At 35.4% G+C, this 27,156-nt stretch overlaps 1 protein-coding gene and 1 non-coding gene across 3 annotated transcripts; one reads left to right on the plus strand and one right to left on the minus strand.

The window, feature by feature from the left end:
• Positions 1-4,212: 4,212 nt before the first annotated feature.
• TRNAI-AAU (transfer RNA isoleucine (anticodon AAU)) lies at positions 4,213-4,286 on the plus strand. Its single transcript has one exon. It is a non-coding gene; the product is annotated as a tRNA-Ile (tRNA).
• Positions 4,287-5,021: 735 nt separating this feature from the next.
• LOC104900993 (starch synthase 3, chloroplastic/amyloplastic) lies at positions 5,022-22,223 on the minus strand. Of its 2 annotated transcripts, none has more exons than XM_010688535.4 (16): positions 21,922-22,223; positions 21,103-21,166; positions 19,268-20,998; positions 15,446-15,660; positions 13,983-14,253; positions 13,176-13,351; positions 11,373-11,480; positions 11,119-11,228; positions 9,936-10,041; positions 8,845-9,015; positions 8,488-8,616; positions 7,245-7,427; positions 7,022-7,153; positions 6,809-6,920; positions 6,092-6,215; positions 5,022-5,393 (listed from the first exon to the last, which is right to left on the minus strand). In XM_010688535.4, the coding sequence occupies exons 1-16, from the start codon at positions 22,045-22,047 to the stop codon at positions 5,264-5,266; spliced, it is 3,888 nt and encodes a 1,295-aa protein (XP_010686837.1). In that variant the 5' UTR covers positions 22,048-22,223; the 3' UTR covers positions 5,022-5,263. The 2 variants fall into 2 exon arrangements, with proteins under 2 accessions (XP_010686837.1, XP_048490909.1); XM_048634952.2 differs by having other exon boundaries at positions 19,268-21,020; positions 21,922-22,063.
• Positions 22,224-27,156: the final 4,933 nt, after the last annotated feature.

Consider the following 27,156-nt stretch of genomic DNA (forward strand, 5'->3'; position numbering starts at 1 on the left):
TACCATAAACCTCTCCCGAGTATCTATGGCTTCTCTAATATGCATTCAAGCCTACTCCCGTGGAATCATGCAAATTAAAGACATTAAACACGGCACTTTAACTTCCTAACAATCCATTCTACCTACTCCCGTGGAGAACTTCATCCCTTAATTGAAATACTCAAATCCGTCAAAATCCAACTCCCGTTGTGATCAAGACAATGGAATCAAACAATACTAGTTATCCCTAATCTAGTATTGGAATATGCACATCAATAATTAACAAGAACATTAACAATTAATATGAGAATTTAAAGAAACAATCATGAATTAAATCATACTAGGGTTTAACTTAACCATAGATAAAAGAAACTACTCTATCATGAAATAAATAATGAAATCTAAAACTATAAAAGAAAACATAATTAAAGAAATAAATTAAAGAAACTAATGAAACTCATGAATTAATGAAGAAAAATAAAAATTAGGGTTTACACTAAAAACTAGAGAGAAAAAGAGAAGAGAAAACTAAAACCTAAACCTAAGAAAATAACGTGAGAGGGGAGGAGAGAAAGAATGAAAACCTATCTAAATAAATATTCAATAACCTAATATGACTTGGAAAGTAATTTACAAGATAAGGAAAGTCTTAAATAAATCATTAATAGGCGGATTAGTGATCCGCGCGTACGCGTGGCAGATTCCAGCAGAAACAGTGCAATCTTCCGAAAGGCATAACTCCTTGACTAGAAGTCTCCTCGGGGCGTGCCACCTATCGTTGGAAAGATCTTCAAGTCTAGTTTCCAAATATGTTGGAATTACTCGATTCTAAGAATCACATCAAAAGTTATGATCAGAAGAGTAGACATGACTCCTTTTTCACATTTCTTCTAATGATTTTCCGCTTCGTTTTCGCTCAAATTCGTACTATAAAATATCTATGACGATCCTTATGCATTGTAGCTTCCTTCCAAGTGCTCCTAATCCTCAAGCTTAACTAATCATGCTCCAAATATGTCTCAATGCCTGAAATTCATCAAAAACAAGAAAACATACCGAATAGGAGTAGAAAAATATAACTTAAGAATATAATGCATCAATGAACCTAAATATGAAACTAAATGCTCTAAAATGCAACCTAAATGCACCTAAAAACTATATATAAATATGACTTATCAAGAAAATTCTGAGAAAATTCTTGTAATCAAGAGAGAGACCAAAAGAGAGAAAAGAGAAGACTTCGAATGAAGTCAAGTGAGTGTCATCAGTTCAAGGGGAACTGAGTGACTGGGAACAAGTTCCTAGAGGAACAGAGAAGGGTCCAGTAATAGGTTGTAAAAGAGTCTTTTAGCTTATTATATTGATAGAAGTATTGAGTCAAAATATCTTGAGGTTAAGGTTTTCTTTCCTATTGGACCTAGGAAGTTTTCCGTGTAAAAACCTTATTAATATTCCGCAATTTAAAGTCGGAAATTTCCCCTCAACTACAATTCACCCCCACCCCCTCTTGTAGTTGGTCTAGTGTTCATACTAAAATAACAATATGTATTATCAGCCTCAAAATTATATTGTTATTTATTCATATAAGGGTCTGTTCTCCCCGGCTTATTTTCAGTTCAGTTCAGTTCAACTCAGTTCAGTTCAATTCAGTTCAGCTCAATCCTTTTATAACCATTTTGTTAAATATTATTATTATGTTGGTATACTTTATTTTATTAATTACTCTTATTATTATTATTATTATTATTATTATTATTGTTATTATTATTATTATTATTATTATTATTATTATTATTATTTATTTTTATATCATTACTATTAAGTATTATCATTATTATTATTATTATCATTATTATTATTATTATTATTATTATTATTTATTTTTATATCATTACTATTAAGTATTATCATTATTATTATTATTATTATTATTATTATTATTATTATTATTATTATTACTATAATTATTATTATTATTTCTATATTATTTTGTTTATTATAGCTTTACTCATTATTATTACTATTATTATTAGGAGGAACATGGTTTAGGTCAAAACACAAATAAACCCACGTTTTTTAGCCCATAAACCAATCAAATCGCGTCAAAACGGTTTATGATGCAATATTCGCGGTCCGATCCAATCATTATTTTTATTACTAAATATTATTATATTATTAAATCTAATTATTAAAATAGTAATATTAATTTACTTCTTAGATATTATTGTTATTATATAATCATCATCAAGTATTAATATATTAATACAAATAATATAAAATAATTATTATTAATTATCATTATTATCATTAATTATTATTATTATTAATTTATGATTATTAATATTATTTATTTATAACTATCATTTAAAAATATCCAAAATACTATTATTATTATTCATTATTATTACTTATCATAATTATTATTTAATATTCATATTATAATTGTTTAAATATTATTTATATATTTATTACATTCAATTATATTTCTTACATTTAATTTAATTCAATTCAATTCAGTTCAGTTCAGTTCAACTGTTTTATGCCAAAGAGAACAGACCCTAAGTTACATATGAATTCAGATAAGAGAGTTGTTAATGAGGGATTAATTAAAGTCCAATAAATTTAAATGAATTAATAAGTTTAGGTAATTGAAACTTAAGTGAATAAAAAATGTTCCATATGTGGTCATGAATATAAGCCTTATTTCCAACTAGTTTTTGACTGCTCGGCATGTATAATATATAGAAAAAATGATATATTAAATTGGATATTCTGAATTAATTAATTTTTCATAAAATTAGTTTATCAATTAAAGAAGATTATTATCTAAAATAACATGTTAAAGTGTTTTTCATATCGAAGATTTTAATTCTTATAATATCTTATAAATGATTTAGGTGAGAAAATATTTAAATATGAAAGTAACATGTGTAATCTTTGATTTTTGCTGTAGTATATTGTAACAGATGAACATCCAAGACTTAGGTCCAGAGCACATGGTCAGAGTAGTAAAATGTGAAATATGTAATTAATCCAAAACGGATCCAAGTACAACTTGAACTAGATATGGCCAACAGTGCGGACCAATCCAGCCCATCTAGCCCAGCCCATCTTGTGGGCCATGTGGGCCAGGCCAGCAAAAAGCCCAGTCCAGCCCAGCTCAAACTGTGAAATTGGTGGGTGGGTCGTGGGCCAGATTTCTTGACCCCAGCCCACTAAAACCCACTACTAAAACCACCCAGCTCGGACCATAAAACCGGTCCAACCCGACCCATGAACCAGACCAGCCCAATCCAAGTAAATATTGAACCAAATTGTGTATATTTTAATCAAATTGTATATATTCTAATCAATTTGCATATATTATAATTCAATCAAATTTAATTATTCATTAATATTAATATTAGTATATATTTTTAATTCATTTTAAAGATTTTATGTAAAAATAATGAATAATTTTAATGATTAAATAATTTTGAAAAAAAAATTTCATGCCGGCCCGTCAGCTCGGTCCAGCCCACCAGACCCACGAACCGTGAAAAACGGTAACAGATCGGTGTGGGCCAAGATTTTTCAGCCCGCGGAGCAGCCCGCCCAACCCATGAATTTCACGGTCCGGTCCTGGGCCGTGAAATCTCATCCCAGCCCACTACGACCCACGGTCTGACCCGCCCAGCCCGCACCAATGGCCATTACTAACTCGAACAAATAAAATTCCAAATGAACCTAAGTAAATGAAGCTATGATCAAAATCCCATAAAAGTTGGAGTGTATATTTATATATGTAAAATTTGACTCGAATTCAAACCCCAAATTATGACTATTAATGTCATCTCATTAACTGATTGATAATTGTCACTCCAATATAGTCATTATATTTTCATTAATAAAAAAACAAGTAATTATATAGATAATTGTTTTCAAAAACTATGGTCTTTATTATTTTAAGTGATAACAAAGTCAAATTATAACCTCAATAGAAGAAAAAAATTTGATTATAATGCAAAAATAGCATCCAACTCCGAAAAGAAATGAATAAATTTAGTAAATCTAATCCAATATAACCCTTTATCATCCCACATCCTAGTGTAAAATCAGCATATTGTTTGTTTACTTGTGTGGATTCCATTTTTATCTATACTATAGAATTATTCTCGGACATGCATGGCATGTACAATAATTATGCAGGAGTGAAATTAGTTATGGGGAACTATTTGGATTAAATTATCAGATGGCCTATTAGCTCAGCTGGTTAGAGCGTTGTGCTAATAACGCGAAGGTCGCAGGTTCGAGACCTGCATGGGCCAATTATAATTTTGGTTTTAAATTCCATTTTTAGTTAGGGGAAAAACTCCCAACTTGTATGCTACTAATTTAGTAGCTGAGGTTATTTATTAGTTCTTTTGATTCCAGAGTAATCTTGGTAGTCACTTTCTTTTCCTTTTGAAAGGGGAGATTGTCACTTTACTTATAACACTATTTTCAATTCAACGCCTTGAAAGAAGATTACGGCAACTACAAGGTTTTCGACATATAGTACTTGCATGTTTCATTTGAGAGACGATATAATTTCTAGAATCTATGTTGTTGGTGCTTAGTGGATTCTGAATCATTTTGAAGCATTAGTCATGGTTACTAGTACTATGGATTACCATGCGTTGAAAATAAAATAGCGAGAAAAATGGTGGACAATCTTGTCAAAAGTTCAATTAACCCAAAACTCAGAACACAAAAAACCTCGATCAAAAGTAATTTGTCTTTATAACTCGGGAAAAATAGCTTTATAATGTACTCTAAATACAAATTATGAGCATAATCAACCTAAACCAACTAGATTGGAAAAAAAAAATTAACAAAATTAGCGTGAAGATTACAACAGCCCAACCATCAAAAGGTACAGAAATACACTTGTAATCCGAAAATTAACATTGACCAATTGATAGAAATTTGACACGTTCGACATGGGATTTATGATGAGATTAAACACGATAGTATTAGTGTACTAGTATGAAGGGGAAAAGTTATAAGAAAATTCAGTCAAGTTGAATTTAAAAATTAATGAATCAATTTATTGATATGATGAGAGTTGGGACATTGTTTATGGTATGCTAAAAGTGTAGGCCTAGAACTTTGCTACTTCACATTATTATGACTATCTATATAATATATATGATATCGAGCAATATGCATAACTAGAATAAGGTAAGATTCTAAGTGAACAAAAACTTGTCAGCAATCATTTGCTGAATCTGTACAATCTGTGGAAATGTTGTCTTGCTCCTCATTACTTGCGAGCTGCATGATACAGTTCCATGTATTCGAGCGCTGGCCGATTCCAAGACCAATCTTGTTCCATCACACGTTCGCGCAATGCGTCAAACCATTCCTTCGCGTCATACCAAGCTGATATAGCCCTGAAAAATTTGCTAGGAAGTAAGCGTCCTTTAAGCATATCCTTTTATAGAACCATTTAGAATGCTGATGCACCAAGGTACAGCTAACAACTAACAAGATAGGTTGACATAAAGCACATATTGCCGTTGGAGTGGAAGATTAGAAAATGATGCTCAATTAGACTAAAAGCCTATAAATTTGAAGAACAGCCTCAAACTTTTCTAGAACTTAGACGTGCAAATACCCAGCCATAGCTACTAGCGAATCCAAGCAACATAGTTTGGAGTTTTAAGTAAAATATTCTTGGATAAAACACAAATTTAATATATTAAAGGGGGAATAAATGGACTCTCTTTTTGGGTTAATTTTACTTCCACCTTCACAAAATATTGCTAGTCAAATTTCTCAATAATTGATAATAACATTGTCATGTGCGATATTGCTAGATTTATTTCAACGTGTATATTCATGATATCAACTTTTCATACTTACTACTAAGATAGTGTTTTTTAAAAACTATAATGATCCAATGTGTGCAATGAAGACTGAAATAGCAAGTGTTGCCCTTATATGTGAACCAACGAAGTAGATTCAAACAAGGATATTGCTCTATTAATCAGTACATGTCACTTAAAGGCTCTTAGATGGCTTGTGATCTTTAGAACAAGAGATGCAAAATGAAGAAAATCTGTGTTGGCAAATATACAAATATACTCACCTATTGAGTGCATAATCCACACCCGCAGAATCAGCTCCTTCAAAATTGAATCCATTTGGTTCCAGACCCTGAGCTTTTGCTCTCTCTACATCATGGTCAACATCAAATACTGTATCATAAAGTCCTGTAAAAACAAAAGCAAATATTAAGAATTTGACATAATCAGGCATAGTTGTGGTCCTTTATAAATATGAGAAAGCCAAGCATCCCAAGACTGAACATCTCACACATTTAGCACAACAAGTCATGCATAAATGTTTAGAACTAACAAAAGCAAGGACACATAATGTCAAATTTGCATAAAATACTCAAATAAGGAGGAATCTAAGAGCTAATAGGGGAGAAAATAACCTAGGAGAATGATAAACAATCTCATGAGAGTCAATGAACAGTATGCAATGAGTTGACACTATAATTACTCTATTGGATTTTGGATCATATAAAATGTTCATATTGATGAATAGAGAGTTGATGTAGAATATGCAACAAGATTACTTAATTAGGCCCTCTTCTCTTCAACCTATTTTTCTCTGAATTGAAACTTCTTTACTAAATTAAACTGACTTTTTCTGATTGAAACTGATTTTTACAATTTTACAGAATATTATAATTTAAAGTAAGAGAACAGAGCCTTAGATGATGTGGTGGATAAACTATGCTATTGATAGACTATTTATCCTGATGAGTATGACAATCAGATATGAGAATACACCATACCTCCAGTTTTACGAACAACTGGTATTGAACCATATCTCATAGCAACAAGCTGTGTTAGGCCACACGGCTCAAATATTGAGGGGACAAGAATCAGATCTGCGCCTGCATATATCTGCGGAATACATTAATGGAAATAGTAAATCGCATAATAAAATTTTCAATTATGACAAACCAAAATAAAAATCCATGCATTTGCAATATATGATCAAATACCAAGTGTGAAAGAGGTTCATCATAAGTCAAACAAAGGCGAGCGCGGTCATGATGCATATTATGCAATTGATTTGCAAGATCAACAAATTCTTGCTGTATGCGTGGGTCTGGGGCAGAACCGAGCAACACAACCTGCAATTGCGGAACACAAAAAATGACTGGCTGCTACAAAGAAGCAACATGATTTTTAGAAAAAAGGTATTGAGAAGAATAGGAGGGGGACCTGTCCTCCACGCTCTATAGTTCGCCAAATGGCATGCTTGATGAGATGGATTCCTTTCTGATGAGTTAAGCGAGTAATTATTCCCACTAATGGGAAATCACCTTTCTTTATGGTAAGCCTTTGTTGTAAGGTTTCCTTAGCTGCTCTTTTGCCTTCTACAACATTTTCCGATGTGTATGATACCTGAAATTATATGCAATATGCAAATTACATCAGAATAAGAAGCTGCTATGCTTGAATATAATGTTACAGTGGAATAGGAAAAAATAGTGTTACATGTGAGCCATGAGGTATTCTCTGTTTCAAGCTTTAGAATTCGTAAAACAAAACCATGAAAGCAAGTTACAGATTGCAATAAGGCTTACTGAAATAGTGTCCGTATCACTCTAGAGAATCAAGATTCTTTTAATTAGAAATTCTATTGAGTTTGATTGTATCCTTGCGATTTTGCCATCTGGCAATTCCACCATATACTACCTCCATTTTGCAAAGAACTACCATTTCATGCACACACACAGTTTTATACAAGAGGAGAGAGTGTCCAAGAATCTGGTTCACATGCTTTACTCAAGTTTACTTTGAGGAGAGAGAGTTTGGGCTTAAGATTTTTTAAGGAAGTAAGAAAGGATGGAAGAGAGAGAGAGTGTCTGACTCAAAAAAGAGCAACATTTTATATATCCTTTCATCATTTGCCAAAATAAGGTGGGTACTTCTTCATGGAACGGAAGAAGATAAAAGTGGCTGCTTCTTTGTGGAAGAGAGCGAGGGAGTAACAACTAGAGAGGCAAAATATGGTAATCAGAGCAAACCACAATATAGAACCTCTGTCCCAACTTAAAAGTTAGCATCAGTTTACGACAAAGATTAAGGAGAGAGAAAAGGTAGGATGAATCGATATGGGTCGGAACTTTAAAGAAGAACCTCAACAGAAGTAGAATTTACTTCATTGACCTAAAACAGTGATAGCCTTTTTCAGTAAAACCTATCTATAGGCATAAAGCAGCAAAGTGGGATAGAATAACAAATCATAGTTAAATTGAAGAGCAGCAGATCTTGCTACATCTGTTGAACACCCTAATCAAAGACGCTTCATAATCCACTTTGACGAAGACTATTCTAAGCTAAGATCTCCAGCATCATTACCACGGAAACTCAAGAGAAAAGAAAAATAACAATTAAAACAAATAAAACCAGACTCAAGTTTTCCAAGTAAGATTAGCCTAAATAAGAATGAATTACTTACAGGAATAAAATTATCATTGAATGGATCCCAAATATCTGGATCGATCCCATTCAATATACCATGAAATTTGTACAGGTGAGGAGCAATTGCAGAATTTCCAGCAACCTCCTTTGCATAAGTATTAGAAACCTGATAGCAAACATAATTAAAGAAATAATTATTCACCTATGAATAAGTACCCCATAGCAACACCATATATTCACCATATAGAACCCCCCTCCTTAAAGAAAAGACAAAAATATTGAAGCTCGATCCCTTGATCTCAGGGATCTAACATGGGACTGACCGTGATAGTGTCACCTACATTTTCCAAATAACTGATACTCAGATAAGTCGAACAATCAAATGTATACTCACAGTTGTAGCCTTGTCTGCATACGCCATCGCTCTTCCAATGAAGTATGCCCCAAACTCAAGATTATGAATAGTGAAGACAACACGAGCATTAGTAAGACCATACTGCCCATAATGCTCTTTGTACAGCCATGCCACTGGAGCACTTGACCAATCATGGCAATGGATTATATCCTGCACAAAATTTTGGACGATTAGAATATTGTATGTAAGACAAAGCAAAAGAAGTTGTAACAAGTAAATAAGTAATGCACCTCACTAGGAATAACATGGAATGTATTTGACGCTTATATGGGCCTGAAATTGTGTTTATCAAACAATAATGAAGAGCAGTGGTATGACGACTTCCTCGATCCCTGATGAATGATGGATGGAAAGGTAGGGCTGGGAAGGAGAGGAAAGGGAAAGAAAAGTGATCTTGCATTTTCCAAGTGAATGTTTACATTTCCCTTCCCTCATGTTGTATCCAAAAATGGTGAAATGTATCCCACCCTTAACCTCCAAATTTCCCTATCCAAATAAATTATAAATAATCTTCTTGTGATCAATTATGGACGTCATAAAAAGTGCTTCCTGTAACTTGTACACTTTGGGTAACACGTATTCTTGCTACTGTTTCTCTGTCCATCAAGTCAACCATATTGTCTCCCTTAAAACTCTGACACTTTCTCTTGCTACTTTTATTTGTTATTTACATTCAATACTTCTTCCCTAACAGGAAGATTTTCTTGTGACGGAATATGTAGAATTAAGTAATTACCCATGCCCCTTCCCCTCAAAAATTTTAATAGAAGTGACTTCGGGAATACAAGATGACAAAATGCAAGTATAAGGCCAGCTGAAACTTAATCAGTAATACCGCCTATAAAGCCTATGGAACATATAGAATTTGATCAATTCACTGTTGTGATATTGCACATCTACCTAAAAACTGTGGCCAATATCATTTTTTTCGGCCAAAGTCAATGCGATAGTAAACTAATGATGAAGGCTATTAGCAAGGAGATAAAAACTTGTGGACAGTGAATTGACTACTTAGAGATTCAAGAATCAGCAATGGCAATTTAATTAAACAGAAATTGATTGGATCTTACAGGGTGGAATCCACTTTGGAGGAGATACTCGAGTGCAGCGTGGCAAAAGAAGCCAAATCTCTCACCATCATTTTTGCCAATATAGACAGAACCAGTGCGGAATAATCTGTCCAAAACAAGCAAAATTTAGCAAAGGACCAAATCAAGCACAATTACAACAGCGGATCTTGGGTGGACCGGGTTCACAATTATCTATTGTGAACCCAAACTGACTACAATAAATAAGACTGACTATATCATACAAAAATTAACTATATAAAAAACTGGTTATATCATACAAAGGCTGACTATACAGAAGGTTATTACTCCATATCATACAAAAACTGACTATATTTTACTACACCTGGTGCACAGTAACTTATTGTGCACCGGGTCCATTCAATTTTTTTTACAATCCAAATAGTGTATGTCGGAAAGAGACAACAAAAAGTAGCCAAGCACCACAAACTTGGACATGTGGAACATAAATGATTATGCATTTACAAGAAAAGGACCAGATATTCAACTTATGTGAGAAAATAAGTGCTGCACTGACACTATGCTGGATAAGGACCACAAAGAAAAAATTGCCCATTTCAAAACGTTACATCCATGAAATGTACTTTAAACACTCCGTCACTTACTTGTATGTGCAATGAATGAGATCATGATGTCTAGATTTACACTTTGCCTTTCAGAATTCCAATGGTAGAAGAGTAAAACGATTTCATGACAGAATTCATACTTGAGATATTCCAGAGAAATATTATAATAAATCATTAGCAAGGATAGAAATATGTACCCAGGAGGAGTGGAAATTAGGTCTCAATATGAAAAGCTATGGCATATGGACTGGTCTTAGTGACTAGTGCCATTAAAAAATAATAACCCTAGGAAATAGGAACTAGCTAAGTCTCCAGTGACACATTATTGCTGGTACGGATCCATGCCCCTACTTCTATATTCACCACATTTCAATCTCCAGACTTCCTCTCTACATGATGCTTTTCTATAGGTGTTCAAGAGTAGTCCCTTTGCTGGCTTTGACTGATCAAAGTAACACTTCATATATCCCGACCACAAACCTTCAGGTTTCACACTGGGCTTCTGTTTGTTTTTTTTGTTTGCAAGCACTAGCTAGTGAATTCCTGACATTCTAGTAGTGACATAGAACGGTTTGCGAATATAAAATTTTAGCAATTACCCATTTAGCGGCTCCAAAAAGTGGACAGAAAGGCCTTCAACCTTCCCAAACCAAACTTTTATCTCAGTACCACCCCATGAGTAGCTCTTTTTGTAATGGAAGTCCTTCACCTGTTCCAATCCATTGATAAAAATTCATACTCAGAACAAAATCATCTGAGCATCTGTAAAGCATTTTGAAGTTTTAATGTCATATGAAGCTGTTATGGTTCAGAAAGTAGAAACAAGCATAAAGTGAATTGGAAAGTGGCTTACATGGGTAAGGTTCAGGCAATCGTATTTTGGAAACACTACATCAACATGGTGGTTTAACTCTTGAACAGCACGAGATAAGCTAGTAACAACATCTCCAAGGCCACCGACCTGAAGCACAAAATACAAATTCTTATCTTTGTAAGCGACTTGGAGTTATATAGCATACACAAGTCAATATCTAAAAATAGAATCTTCTCTTATCTTAGGTGAATTCTTCCACAACATAGATTTGTGAGGAAGAGGAAAAAGAAGCACCAAAAGTGAATTACTTGTTGGATACAATCTATGAGCAGGTTGACAGCTGATGCTTCTTTATGTTTTACCCCTCCTATCAAATGACGGGGCAACTTGCGCTTATAGCAAATTTTGATCTACCATTATCACACAACTCATTTACATGTAGTATCTCTATTGTTGAATATTTCTCAAGTGTATGCAAAGTATTGTCCCACATTGGTAGTAGTAGGGTGAGGTGACTATTTTATAAGTCTAGTAAGCAATTCCTCCTATTACCAATTGGTTTAGAATGGAACCTTTTGGGCTTGTGGTCACTGGTCGGTCTGTGTGAAGACCCACATCTATAACTGGGTTAGCACCTTTGCTATTTATTGATAATTAGAGGCTTAATTCTTTGTTCACTTTTGTTTGCAAATGAAACTTCAACCTTATTTGCGGAAAGTAATCAATTAGTAAAGAAGGGAAATAAAAGATCAATTTACTTGCTGAAAATGTTCATTTACTATACTAAATATAGTGTTCCTACTTAACTACATTATATTTCTCCAACTCGGTTGTGTAACACTAGGTTTCTTCCTCAAAGATGGATTTTCCTATGGATATTGGAGGAAAATCCTCACGGCTGGTCTTGAACACTAGCTAATAGCTGGATCTGCTATATGTGATCTCGGTATTATCGCACATCCAAAAGAGCAGATTAAGTTTAAGTGTTCAACCATCAAGAAAATTGATGAGGTTGGAATGTGTTAAGGGGGGAAATAATAAGAGTTTATATTATATTAATGTGTGTTCAATAATGAACTGAGTACAATATATATATGAGTACAAAGGGACTCCTACTAGGAAGCTATCTCTAAAAGATATCTTATTCATATACTAATCTAATCCTTATTGGAAATATTCCTAAGATAATAATTTAACTTAAAGATATGATAATAATATTTCCCTAAGATACCATAATATTCCTAATAGAATCTAAAAACGCTAACCTTTTCGACTTAACAAGAAAAGAAGTTGTAGTTGTCTCATCTCACCAGAATGGAATAAGAAAAGATCTACTTAATCCTTCAACTGTAATTTATGATCAAAGGGTAATGTAGATATACTATAAGAACCCAAGTCCAAAAATAGTGAACGATTCTACAGCACAATAAGTTTCAGATTACACTTAACAACTAACAAGTATTATCTGATTACTTCCTCATAAAGACCCCAGGTCAGACCATAAAAAAGTGTTAGTAACAGTAAAAGTTTTATTGGAATGTAACCTTATTTACCACCATTATCATAGAAACACTGTAAACAGCTAACATGTTTGCTATCTAACACCTCGTGAACTGACAAAATTTTCCTTAATGTAAGTAAAATGCAGATTGATGTGGCCATGTGTGGTAAGGAAAGAGAAAGATAAAACTCACATTTTGACTATTTCATTAGGTGTTAGACGACGAACATGCTAGTGAAGATACAAGGCAGATTAATGGGCCAAAAAAATACTTTACTCACTGTAAAGACAAGTGCAGAAATTGAGCATCAGAGGAAGAAATAGCTCAGTAAACATTTTACCTTAGCAATAGGAGCCATTTCAACAGCTATATGAACAATATGCATTGGGGGCTCTTTGGCTATCCCACCAAAGACGGGTACATGGTAATCTATACCATTTTTATTGTCAAAAATTCCACCATCTTCCCACTCCGAGAAAACAAAATCCATCATGTAAGCATCCAATGGTACCTTGACTACAAAGACAAATGCATTAGGTAACACCAAGTGCTAATAACTCATGAAGAAGCAACTGCACTGCTTCGTGCTTAGATTTGTATTTGGTTTTATAAATCTAAGTAATTAAATCAATGAATAAATGCAATATTAGCTATGTATCTTCTGAAAACTAACTTATACCAGACCAGTTGCAGAGCACACAAATGTAGTTCACAATAGATTTACATCTAATATCAATTAGAGCATCACTCATCAATCATCATTACCCGTTAAATGTTAGGAAGTGAATAATACAAAAACAGTTGTCCAAGAGATTTTAACAAACAAAGCGACACAATGAACAATTAAATTTGCAAGAATCAAAACCACAACAATGTTCACTGTGCGGGATATGTAGTCGACATTTCAAAATTCATGGCTGCCACATAATGCACTTCATCAAATCAAGATACATTTATTCTCCTGAAATGTGAGTCACTTTCTAGTCTCAGCAAAGCTAAGATGAAAAGGACGCAAAAGCCAAGGCTAGAACTTTCCCAAAACAATGACATCCTCATAAAATGACTGGACAAACAAAGAAGCATGGAAGCAGCAAATGCATCCATTAACTGCAATCAATCATATCACTTAGGAGTTGATTAGGCTTACCAGTTGTCTCTACATGAGACCCATTATCGGCAGGAAACATTTTCTGAGGGGGCAATGGACCTCTACGATGAGTCCATCGATTAAAGGAACATCTAAACCAAACCTCCGGTTTCCCATGCAGTACAGTGTTAGAGGGATTGTAATACACATTAACATCTTGCCCTGCTTGTACATCCACAGGATCAGTGTAAACAATGTGCCTTTGTGATAGCAAGAACGTCTTTAGAGTTTTTTCTTTAGTTTCAGCTTTCATGCGGGCTGTTCTTTCGACCTGTGCCATGGAACAACACAGTAATGATGCATATACATGTTAGTGAACTAGGCCATGTGAAGTCCAAAAAAGGAACCAGTTTTCCACAACAAAGAGAGCTGATGGGATAGAGTGAGCAAGATAAGAGTCTCTAAGACTGTGCAGTCAAGTTCACTATTGCTTGTAATAAACTGACTGTTCACTAGTAACAAGGTAGCATGCATGAGCAAAAAATCCTTTACGACCCTCTAGTTTTCCCTTGTTGACAATACCACTACACGAAAGCAAAGGAAGAGACGGACAGAGGAAGAAACAAGCAAAACAAGACATGTATTTAGATTTATGTTTGAAACATGCTCCAAAGTCCAAAATTTCAATTCCACCAACCAGAAAGACCCCCAACATCATCGGACAAGACTCCAGAGTCCCAGCATAATAATTTCAACTCTTCATTAAACCTTAATTACCAAAAGCTGAAGAAATAGGGCCAAGTATAATCCTCCAAATGAACTTGTATGCAAAGATCATAAAAGCTCAAGTTTGCACTTCCCAAGCAAGTTTGTAATACTTCATTGGCAATGCCTTTTTCAAGATATTCATACTATTTATGTGTGAACCTAATAAGCTCTTGTTGGTGAAGGATACTTCAGGGGTAAGATGGGAAGGAAGATTAATTGCCACTCACATAAAAAACTGTCCATTCAATTTATTTTATAGCATTTTGTAGTTTGTACGGTAACATAATACTTCCTCCGTACCAAACTTTACTTTGAACTTGCTTCTTTTTTTCACGGTCTCTAAGATCACGCTTTGACCTGTACCATCTCCAATTATGTACTAATAGGAGCTATTAGATGTTATTATTCTTAGATATATACATTGTATATATCTAAGATCACAGTTCTGAATTTTAATTGTCTTCAACTAAAAGATACACAGTTAAACTTTGTGAACTTTGACCTTGAAGAAGCAAGCAACAAGTTTATAATGGGACTGAGGAGTAACAATGACTAGCTATTTAAAGGCCATCAGTTAACAAGTGCAATATCTACTGTCTACTACAGCATTCCTCAAAGTTTTCTCAGGGTGGAAGTGATCAGAGTGAAGTAGACAACACAAGTGGCAGTGGCAGTGGCAGTGGCAGTAACAGTATATCTGGAACTCAATGGCAAAAAGTTACCACTACGATGATACTGAATAACAAAGTGATCACCTTGGCACGTATGGCCTCCTCTCTTAATCTCCTTTCCTCCTGAAGTTTCTGGTATATCCGGAGTTCTTCCTCAACCCAGTAGACTTCTTCAGGAATGGACATGGGAACAAGAGCATGGAAATCGTGGCGCTTATTGTTATCATAGATGGAAGCTTTCTGTGGTGGCCCATCAGCAAAAACCCAGTCCAAGATAACTGCCTGATCAGGAACAGTAACTAGACAAAGATGCACTCAAATGCATTAGTATATCTAAATAGGAAACATTTTAGAAAAACATGACATCTATATTCCTAACAGAGTTTCGATAATCCTTGTGGTTCATTCCAAGGATTCTATGCTGTCATTTGCAGATCTTTGCAAGTGGAAACAACACTTCTTTTCTCTTCCCACAATGTTCTCCATCTTGTTGGATCTAGGCATCTAACCAGTTCGTTGAGCATATCACATATGAGCACAGAAAGTGACAGAGAAAACAAACTAATTTCTTAAATGTTAATTATCTCCACCTTAAGTTACTTTCTCAGGCGACCAAATTTAAACGACGAAAAGAAACCTCACCAATTTGAAATTTATTATCTTGCCTGAATCTGACCATGAGGTTACTACTTACTACCACATGCCCAGATAACAATAATCATCCTAATTCTTGGTCAATTGACCAATAATCATCCCCCCTCATGCTCACTTGAGGATAATAAACAAGAAAACATGAATCGACCATCGTTGTATGATTCGTTTCCTATTCCTCCAATCTTACATGTCCCAGGTGTCTTAACATATTCTAAATAAGGAGTGTTCTGGAAACAAATTAAGACTCAGAATATACATTTGGTAGAAGAGGTCCAAAAGAAACAATAAGATGTCAAAAGTATAAAGTCAGTTCCCATTTTCAGACTGCAACATAGTCTTCCAGAAGACCGCAGCAGGGATTTGCAAAAACCCACGGGTCCAAAATTTTCATTCATGCCACAATCAGCAACAAAGTTCTTCACATATCCATTACTGACATCATTTTAGCCATTTCATTCATTTTAAATAGCTCTAATTGTTGGGTACAACTGTGATTGTGAGACTACAATGGAAGTAGAAGTGGTGAGCTTCTAGTTTACGAGCCAAGGAAGGTACTCCTATTGCCAATTGATTTTAGGGTAGAATCTCACTGGGGTTTTAATAGTGAGGTTCACTTCCCTCCTTGTGGTTCCTCCCAACTTGTGTTATCAGATGACTCGGCTGGCCTTATGCAACTTTTCGGAAGCCATTTGTATTGGGTTTGTGATTTAGGGGCCAGTTATTGTTGTCTATGTTACTCAAACTCGGGTACTCATGTCGGACATGGGTATGTGTCTAAGAGTCTCACTCGGCTTCTTTACGAATATTTCATAACTTTGGCCCGATATGAAGTGTCCAAGTGTTCTTACCCATGCTCGGGTGTCCTTCCTCATATATGTAAACTTATTACCTAAACTTTTGGCTTTCTTCCTCGGCGTGCCTTCTAGGAGATTGTCGACTGCAAGTGCAACAGTTGGTTTGTCCAACAATTAAAGTAGAATTTGTTAGCTTGGTGTGTATAAGCCAAGTAAGCTCTTACTATTGCCTATTGGATTTAGTATGGAACCTTACTTGGGGTTTTGTTGGTGGGCTTTTCTCTCCTCCTCCTAGTTCTTCCCATCAATAATCTCATGCTAGCATATCACAATTAAAAATAACAGAAGAGCATTCCACATCACAAAATAATTGTGCACCTCTAGGTCCACTACATTATCGATGGACGTCATATACCTATGATAAGCTCATAAGAAATGCACTTTAATTCTGCTGTAATGAGCTTCCCTTTGGTGGGAAAACCAACGCAATTGTTTAATACTCCCTTCGCACACTATAACAATTCTTGCTTTGCTTTTAAGATGTCTGCTGAAAATGACCTTGTCAAATAAGATAGAACTCGTAACCACCCACCCTATGATATTGAACCCCCCCCCCCCCACAACCGGCTCTTTCCCTCCCACATTCTCCCAATATGCCATATGATGTGAGACCTTCCACAAACTATATCTCTCTTATATTTTAATCAGCTTTCTTGTTCTTACTTCACCCACTAGACAATGAAGCTTGCTCCATCGTACTAAGAATTTTAATAATTCCCGAACTTCACATTAATTATTGTGAGCATACAGAGAGTATGATGAGAATCAAGCTTCAAACTACTGGAAACAAAGAAAGAAAGCTACAAATAGACAACGGAATAGATAATTATAGTAACAAAGAATGCAATTTTGTTGACCCTTAGTTTTGGATGATGACTTTGCAAATTTTCTGACACATTGGATTGTTTTGAGAAACAGTGCTTTAGTTCCGGAGTAGGAACATGGTTGTCTAAGCGAGCTCCAGAGTTGGAAATTGGATGGCGTGGCACTTATTAATCAAGGCAAATTAATATAAGAACAACAACAAGACTTAATTCACTAAATGATGGTTTATGATTAAAGCTCCTGATCAACCGTTCCTTGCTGAGTTGGACTCATGAAGCTTCAGAATTAAAGACTTCACAAGAGAAAACATGACGACTAAGTTCAAGAGTTTGTACTTAGGATTTATGCAAGTATTTTATATTGCTTAATATTAGGGAACTAGAAGGAACTTATTAATGCAACAAGTGGTTTTTGAAATTATTTAACTCGCAGTTTTTAGGAAAATATTGTAAATAAATAAAATAGTTTTTATTTTTAATAAAAAACTTATTTGAGTGCTCATCAAGTAAAAAAGAATTTTCTAATTTCTCTCCTTATATTTCTCAACCACTAAACCACTTAATGTTAGTTTGTTTGAAGAAGGTTTTGCTTGTTCCTCAAGTAGTGTGAACGTGGGAAAAATAATCCTACGTAGGTTACTGCTTCACACTTAGTGGAGCAATAAGTGTAACTAACTTAGGAAGGCTTCACTATTAGAGGAGGAGTCTTTCTCCTTACAAACCACCAACTGAAAACACATTGTCTATTTCTGAATCATAAGAGTTTTTTCAAAAGAGTCAGTTGCATTCTATAAGTGTTCCTAAGTTCCTTAATATCTAAGTTCAATATATATAGTAATGTGTTTCACAAAATTGAGTTGTAATTTGGAGTTCAAGGGTTGAGTGATCCTTGTAGGACTTAGAGCTAAGTCTGTGAGTGTAGGCTTTAGAGTAGAAGCAAGAGAGAGAAGGGTTCCAGTAATCAAAGGGGATTATTGTGAGGAACTCAAGTTGTAGAGAGTGATTGTAACAGAGTTGTTACAATAATATAAGGTTTTGAGGTTTTCCTTTCTTAATAAGGTTAAAGAAATTTCCTCAATTTTATATTTCTCTCTCTCGTATCGCTGTTCCTTTATAGCTTTAAAATTCAGCGAGAAACTTTGCTAAAAGTTCCAAATACAATTCACCCCCTTCTTGTACGTGTTCCATTGAAGTATCAGCAATCAAGTTAAAGATATCCTCGCATGAGAGAAGCCCAAAACTTCTAGGCAAGGAGGAACAAGAAACACCCATCTGGTTCCAGAACTATTTCAGTTTCAAATTCCTTGCTCATCAGGTCGACATGTTAGTAAGACTAAGAGATTACTTCTATTTTTACTGATTTATAGGTCGCAATGGCCAGGCTAAGAGATTAACGGAGTATCCTCAAACTTCAGATGACAACAAAAAGAACCCACTGAACAAATTTAGTGCAAAATTCATATTCTTTAACCTACAAATTTGCCGTCACTAAAACAAAGAAACAAGGTAGAAAAATTACTAAAATGTGATTCCAGTCAAGCAAGAATTAAATGCTAGCATTATCGTACTCATACCTTCAGTATACCACCAGTCAGCACCTTTCTCCTCAGATTTCACTAGCCTTGCAACAACTGATAGCCCATAACTCCAATTATTATGACCCCCGTGGATCCAAACATCATTGGCATGAGCAAGAGGACCGGCGCTTTTGTTATAATACAAACGAACCAAATCACCATCTTTAAACTCACAAGGTTGAAAAAAACAGACATTGTCCAAGGACGACGAAGCTCTGCTCATCAGTTCTCTCAGTTTTTCTCTTCTTTTCTCCACTTCTGTCTTTGCTTGTGCTCGATCAGCTTCACTTGCAGCCCTTGCTTCCTCCCTTTGCCTCTGCTCCTCGGCTTGTCTCTCCCTCTCAGCTTCTATCTTTGCCAGTTTCTCTTGCTCTCTATGCTTCTCCTCAAGCAAAAAATCTTCAAAAGTATCCACGTCCATGCCCCCTTCAACAATTATGTGAAAATCTTTCTTCCCATTATTTTCATAAACATCTTTTCCATTGAAGAATATGAATTCTATCTTATATGCTTCTCTGGGAACATGAATCTGACAGGACCACCAATCACCTTTAAATTGGGTCTTTTGAAGTTTTGTGGTAAATGATTTCCACCTCCAATCATTAAACGCTCCCATGACCATCACATCTGGTTCATTGTTCAGAGTGGAAAGGCTTCGATTAAGGAATAGCTCGATATCCTGATCAGGCTTCGCTGTCCCAGGATAAATAAAAATTTTGTGGCCTTTGGAGAAATTATCCTCAGCCATTTCCTCGATCACTTGTTTCCGCAAAAGCGCGTCCCTCTCCAATTTCAATTTTCTCAAAGATTCCTCCAATTCCTTCTCCGCGATGGCTATAGCATCCTTCGTGTCTGAACCCAAAACCTCAGTTTCTGGAACATTCCCATCATCAGATTTCTTACTATCTATATCAACGGTTCCCTTCTCATCGCCAGGGATAGATCCAAGCTCTTTAGTGTCAGTAACACTCAAAGGCAGATTTTCCTTAACAACAACTATATCCTTCCATTTTTTCGCGTAAGGGGTTATATCAGAAACCCTTTTCTCTGGTACCAAGATTTTAGTATCAGCCCTATAACCCTTTTCATTGGTTTGCTTGTTTTCTGAAGACAACTCCTCCTGAGCAATATCAGAACCTCCTCTATCTAGACCTAATGCTTGAATTTCTGTCTGATAATTGTCAGTTTCAATATTTTCCTGACTCGTCTTCAATTCATCCTTTTCTTCCACATCACTGATTAGCGTGCCAGAATTCATTCTTTCAGAAACAAACACTTTGCTTTCAGTAGCATTTCCTTGATCAGCCTCTAAATTCTCAGCTTCTAATCTAGTTTCATCAATAACAGCACCAGCACTGGTTTTTCTTTCCCCAATAAACCCTTTAACATTTTCTACTTCCTTCAGCAGATTTTTACTAGCAACAGCTACTGCTATGTTGACTGGAGATGGATTTCCAACTTTTCCATTTGTTGCATCCTCCTTTTGTTCTTCAATTCTATCTACTTGAGAAACCTCTAATATCTCTCTTTCCTCAGCACCACTAGATCCTACATCAGATACTCTCCTATCAGGCTCGGACGAAGTAAATGAATTTTCACTGTCTTCTTCGTTTCTTTGTTCCCTCTTCGGTGAGCTAGTTCCAACAGGAGCCTTCGGTACAAATCCTTTGGGAGCAGAACCTTTGGACCTTGATGCTGACCATCTTTTCTGTTTCTTCTTTGAAGAGTCTAATAAGATTAATGAGCATTGCTAAGGCATTTGTCAGAGGATCAGACAGTAAGTAATGCTATAATTAAACTGAGATGAGAAGGGACAGCGAAGATCCACTAACCTCCAGCGGCAGAATAGGGACGGAAAATCCCATTACTCGGGTATTCTAAATGCCAAGAATAAGACTACGACAAAAATGTGTAAAGAAACCAAAAAACTTAGTTAAGGATCGATAAAAACAACATCACAGCAAGAAAAACCTAATTGACAAAAATATTGCACTTCTTTTTGAAGAATTATTTCTTCAAACCCTCATGGCAGAGATCAATACCAATTACCTACATAAAAGGGGTTGAAAATCCGAATAATATGAACATGTAAAACAACAATTATCAAATGGACAAGTTTAAAAGTTTCATGGCAACTCAAAACCCACAAAAGAAGACTCCATATACAAATGAAACAAACAGAATTACAAATAATTAATAACAATAATCAACGTGCAAGTCCAAAACTTCATTGCTTAGGCCACAGCACAACCATAAAAATTGAGATGAACCCACAAGAAATCATCTCTTTTGTGGATATAACTTAAACCTTCAGCAATTTTACATCAAATGGGCAAGTCCAAAAATTTTACTATCTGAAGAAGAAGAAGCCATTGAAACAAGAACAAGCTTTAGAAGTACAGTGTACAGAGCACATGAAATGGACAAAAACAAACAAAGACCAACAAATGGGAATAAATCAGAAGAAATTCTTTAAATTGCATACAATTTCTAACATGCATATCAATAACATATCAAAATGGCACCTTTAAATTTCATAGCCAAAGCACAAAAACATTGAAACAACCAGAAATACTAACATCACATAAGACTTCAAAATTCATAACCTAAGCATAAAATAAAATAAAAATCATCAAAAGAAAAAAACTTACTTGAGAGGATCTTCTGAAAGATTTTCTAGGGAAAAAACCAGTAAAAGGTCTAAAATTTAAGTGGGCATTTTGCCTAATACTTTCCCTGCACCAAACAGGTCTTTGAGATTGTAAAGAAATTTCCATGGCTGCTCTTTTCTCTCTCCTCTATCACACTCCCTCTTCCCAAAGTTTCTTCTTCTGCATTCAACACCCCAACATCCCCCACATTCAGTGATCAGTCCTTGATTTTCTAAATTTGCAATAACCAAATATTAAAAAAATATTATTTTTTTTTCATATATAAAAAAAATTCAATAATTTATTAATTCACTATTTGTTTTGTGTTGTGAGAAAATAGAGAGAGAAGTTATGCAAATATATCAGAGAGTATTGTATATTGCATTGATGTTCGGTGTATTCACAAATGGTAGTATTTATAGGCACAAAACTTACTGTGTATTTGCATAAATCAACAAATACGGCGAGAAAAACCTACCATGCATTGAATGCATGGCAGTGGAATTCATTGTGCTCAACAGTGGAATTGGTCATTCCACTGTTTTCACAACACTCCCCCTTGAATGTCCACTGATAACTCATAACAGATGTTGTCTATTTAGAATGCTGTTAGGAAAATCCTGTGGGAAAAATCCATAACTAGGGAAAGGAGTATAACTATAAATACCTTATATGCTTAAAATTAACTGCCTCATTAAAAACCTTGTCAGGAAAAACCCAGTGGGATAAAAACCTGATCGAAGGGAAAAAGAGTGCAGCGCATATAATACTCCCCTGAATCTAGCATATATCATGAAGATGACGCATTCCAATTTTTCGGACTAATTCTTCAAATTTCTTCGCCGGAAGGGATTTGGTGAATAAATCTGCAAGATTCTCACATGATTGGATTTGTCGATGTTGATCGTCCCTTCCTTTTGGAGGTCATGAGTGAAGAAGAGCTTTGGTGATAAATGTTTAGTTCTGTCTCCTTTGATGTACCCTTCGCTTACTTGGGTGATGCATGCAGTATTGTCTTCGTAGATGATAGTTGGATTTGTTGTTATTGTTTCCATCCCGCATTCTTCTTGGATATTCTTGATCATTGACCTTAGCCATACACATTCCCTTCCAGCTTCATAAAGAGCAATTAATTCTCGCATGATTTGATGATGTGGCCGTCAAAGTCTGCTTTGTAGATTTCCAAGATATTGCAGTACCTCCATAAGTGAATACATATCCGGATTGAGACTTAGCCTTTTGTGGGTCTGAGAGGTAGCCAGCATCTGCATATCCAATGAGTGACGCATTGGGTCTTGACTGATAGAATAATCCGAGATCTTGTGTTCCTCGAAGATAACGTAATAAGTGTCTGACTCCATTCCAATGTCTCTTGGTTGGTGCATTGCTGTATCTAGCTAACAAGTTTACTGAAAAAGCTATGTCAGGTCGAGTATTGTTAGCCAAGTACATTAAAGCCCCAATTGCACTTAGATATGGTACTTCAGGACCAAGAATCTCCTCGTTCTCTTCTCGTGGTCTGAATGGATCATCTTTCTCATTCAGGGAACGCACTACCATTGGAGAACTTATTGGGTGGGCTTTGTCCATGAAAAAACGTTTCAGGATTTTTTCTGTATAGTTTGATTGATGGACAAAAATCCCATTTCTTAGATGTTCCATTTGCAGGCCAAGGCAAAATTTTGTCTTCCCGAGATCTTTCATCTCAAATTCTTTCATCAAGTATTTTGCAGTCGCTTCAAGTTCTCTAGGAGTTCCGATAATGTTCAAATCATCGACATATACAGCAATGATCGCGAATCCTGATTTAGATCGCTTAATGAAAACACAGGGACTGATTTGATTATTTTTGAATCCTTCTTTCAATAGGTATTCACTAAGACGATTATACCACATTCTTCCAGATTGTTTTAACCCATAGAGTGATTTTCTCAATTTTATTGAGAACATCTCTTTGGGCATGCAATTTTCTGGTAGTTTTAGTCCTTCAGGAACTTTCATATAAATATCTGTGTCAAGTGAGCCATACAAATATGCGGTCACTACATCCATCAATCTCATTTGCAATCCTTTCGAAACTGATAAACTTACCAGAAATCTTAGTGTAGTTGCATCGACTACTGGAGAATATGTCTCATCATAATCAATCCCTGGCATTTGCGAGAAGCCTTGGGCTACTAATCTTGCCTTATATCTAGTAACCTCATTTTTCTCATTTCGTTTTCTCACGAATACCCATTTGTACCCAACTGGTTTTACACCTTTTGGTATTTGGGTTATTTGACCGAATACTTCACGTTTTTCAAGTGATCTCAATTCTGCTTGAATTGCCTCTTTCCATTTTGGCCAATCTTTTCTACGGCGACATTCATCAACTGTATTTGGCTCTACATCATTTTCATCGTATGTCATTTCAACCGCTATCGAGTAAGCAAAAATTTCATTCAAGACAACATCTTTTCGATTCCATTGTCTCTTTGTAGAAACATAATTAATTGAAGTTTCATTGTTGTCTAGCTTTCATGTTCCTTTTCTTCTGGAACACGTTTCTCTTCATTTTTGTTTTCATCATGCTCTGTTGGGAGATTTATATTAATTTCGTTCGTTGTCTCCCCTTGCCTTTTCATTTTTCTTTGTTTTAAATCTTTAGAACCGGGTGGTCTGCCACGTTTTCGACGTGCTATTGACTCATTTTCAATTGCCTTATTGTCATTAGGAATTTCAATCCGTTCCGGAGCATTCGCAGCAGGTACATGTGACTTTGTCACTTTCTTAGAATCTGTGAATGCATCTGGCAATTGGTTTGCAATACTTTGCAGATGAACAATTTTCTTGACTTCTTGTTCACATGAATTTGTTCTCGGGTCCAGAAACGACATTTGCGATGCGTTCCATGTAATTTCCGATTTTATATTTTGTGGGTCCACTTTCTCTCCCCCTAAGGATGGGAATACCGACTCATTAAAATGACAGTCGGCAAATCGAGCCGTAAATAGATCACCAGTTGTTGGCTCTAAATATTTGATAATTGATGGAGATTCAAATCCAACATATATTCCCATCCTTCTTTGTGGACCCATTTTAGTACGTTGGGGCGGAGCAATAGGTACATGTACAGCGCACCCAAAAATTCTCAAATGTGAGATATTCGGTTCTCGACCAGATACTAATTGTAATGGTGAGAATTTGTGATAGGCTGTCGGCCTTAATCTTATCAATGTTGCCGCATGTAATATAGCATGACCCCAAGTAGTAGATGGCAATTTTGACCTCATTATTAATGGTCTTGCAATTAATTGTAGTCTTTTGATTAATGATTCAGCAAGACCATTTTGTGTATGTACATGAGGTACAGGGTGCTCAACAATAATCCCAATAGACATGCAATAGTCATTAAATGTTTGGGATGTAAATTCCCCAGCATTGTCTAATCTTATTTTCTTTATTGTATGATCTGGGAATTGAGTTCTTAATCGAATTATTTGAGCCAAAAGTTTTGCAAATGCAACATTTCTGCTTGACAGAAGGCTCACATGTGACCATCGAGTAGAGGCATCAATTAATACCATGAAATAACGAAATGGTCCACATGCAGGATGAATAGGCCCACAAATATCTCCTTGAATTCTTTCTAAAAACATTGGAGATTCAGTGGCAATCTTATTTATAGATGGCTGATTATCAATTTGCCAAGTGAGCATGCAGAGCATGTTAATTCATTTGACCGAGGAATTTTGACATTCTTTATAGAGTGTCCATTTGAGTTTTCAATGATTCTATGCATCATTCCTGTGCCAGGATGGCCTAATCGGTCATGCCATAGAGTAAATGATTTTCTATTATCTAACTTCTGGTTAGATATCATATTAATTTCAATCGGACGTATATCTATGCGATATAGTCCCGAGGAAATTGCTGGCAATTTTTCATAGATGTATTTCTTGCCGTTTTTCTCTTGCCGTTAGGCATATGAATTCCTCTTTGTTCACCGTCATTGTTTCCAAATGGTAACCATTCTGACGTACATCTTTGAAACTTATGAGGTTCCTTCGAGATTTACTCGAATATAATGCGTCATTAATTATCAATTTTGTCCCATTTGGAAATATAATGCAAGCTTTTCCAGAGCCTTCAATTAGCTTGGCTGTCCCAGAAATTGTACTAACATTTGCTTGGAATATTGTAAGTTTTGAAAAATACTCTTTATTTTTCAATATGGTGTGTGTTGTCCCACTGTCCAGGAGACATTGTTCTTTAATTCCAACTTCTGATGAATTCATATCTTCATAAATAATAAATACGATGATTAGTATAAGAAAAATACGTATTTTTATTAATAATAAAGGAACAAATACATGAAAGTGGATATTGAAGCAGTTGAAATAAACTAAGCACATTAATCGATTGTGATCTAAACAAACTTATTTTCAACTTCAGCATCATCCATAAAAAAATCTGAAACATCAAGGCTGGGCATGGATGTAGTGGCTTCATTAACAAAGTTTGCTTCAGCATTTTTTCCTTTGTTTTTTATTGAAGCTTGATATAGATCTACCAAATGTTTGGCAGTACGACATGTGCGGCCCCAGTGCCCAGTCATGCCACATCTATGGCAAGTATCATTTCCTTTATAGGACGTCTGCCTCTGATTTCCAGATGATTGTCCCCAATTTTTATCAGAATGTTTAAAATTATTATTTCTTGGGGAAAATCGGCCTCTTCCACGTCCACGCCCTCGGCCACGGTAATTACCACGTCCTCTCCCACGACCGTTGTAATTACGCGTCCTCACCACTATGTATAGCATTTGCTTCTGGTGGATTAGAGCTTTCTATGCATTTATCTCATGAGTGGCTGAAGACCCCGTAGGTCTAAGATTATGATTTTTCAGCAAAAGATCATTATTTTGTTCAGCCACAAGTAGTACTGAGATTAGCTCAGAGTACTTTTTGAAAGCTCTGAACCTGTATTGTTCTGCCAATATGATATTAGAGGCGTGGAAAGTGGAGAGCGTTTTGTTTATCATTTGCTCTTCTGTGATGGGATGATCACAATATCTTAACAATGATACAATTCTAAACAATGTTGAATTGTAATCACTGACCGTTTTAAAATCCTGGAACCTCAGATTGGTCCAGTCATAATGTGCCTTTGGGAGAAGCACATTTTTGTGATGCCCATATCTTTCATTTAGGCTATCCCATAGTTCTTTTGGATCATCCACAAGTAGATATT

This window comes from Beta vulgaris, chromosome 8 (genome assembly GCF_026745355.1).
Source record: "Beta vulgaris subsp. vulgaris cultivar EL10 chromosome 8, EL10.2, whole genome shotgun sequence".
In the NCBI taxonomy this organism is placed as follows: Eukaryota; Viridiplantae; Streptophyta; class Magnoliopsida; order Caryophyllales; family Amaranthaceae; genus Beta; species Beta vulgaris.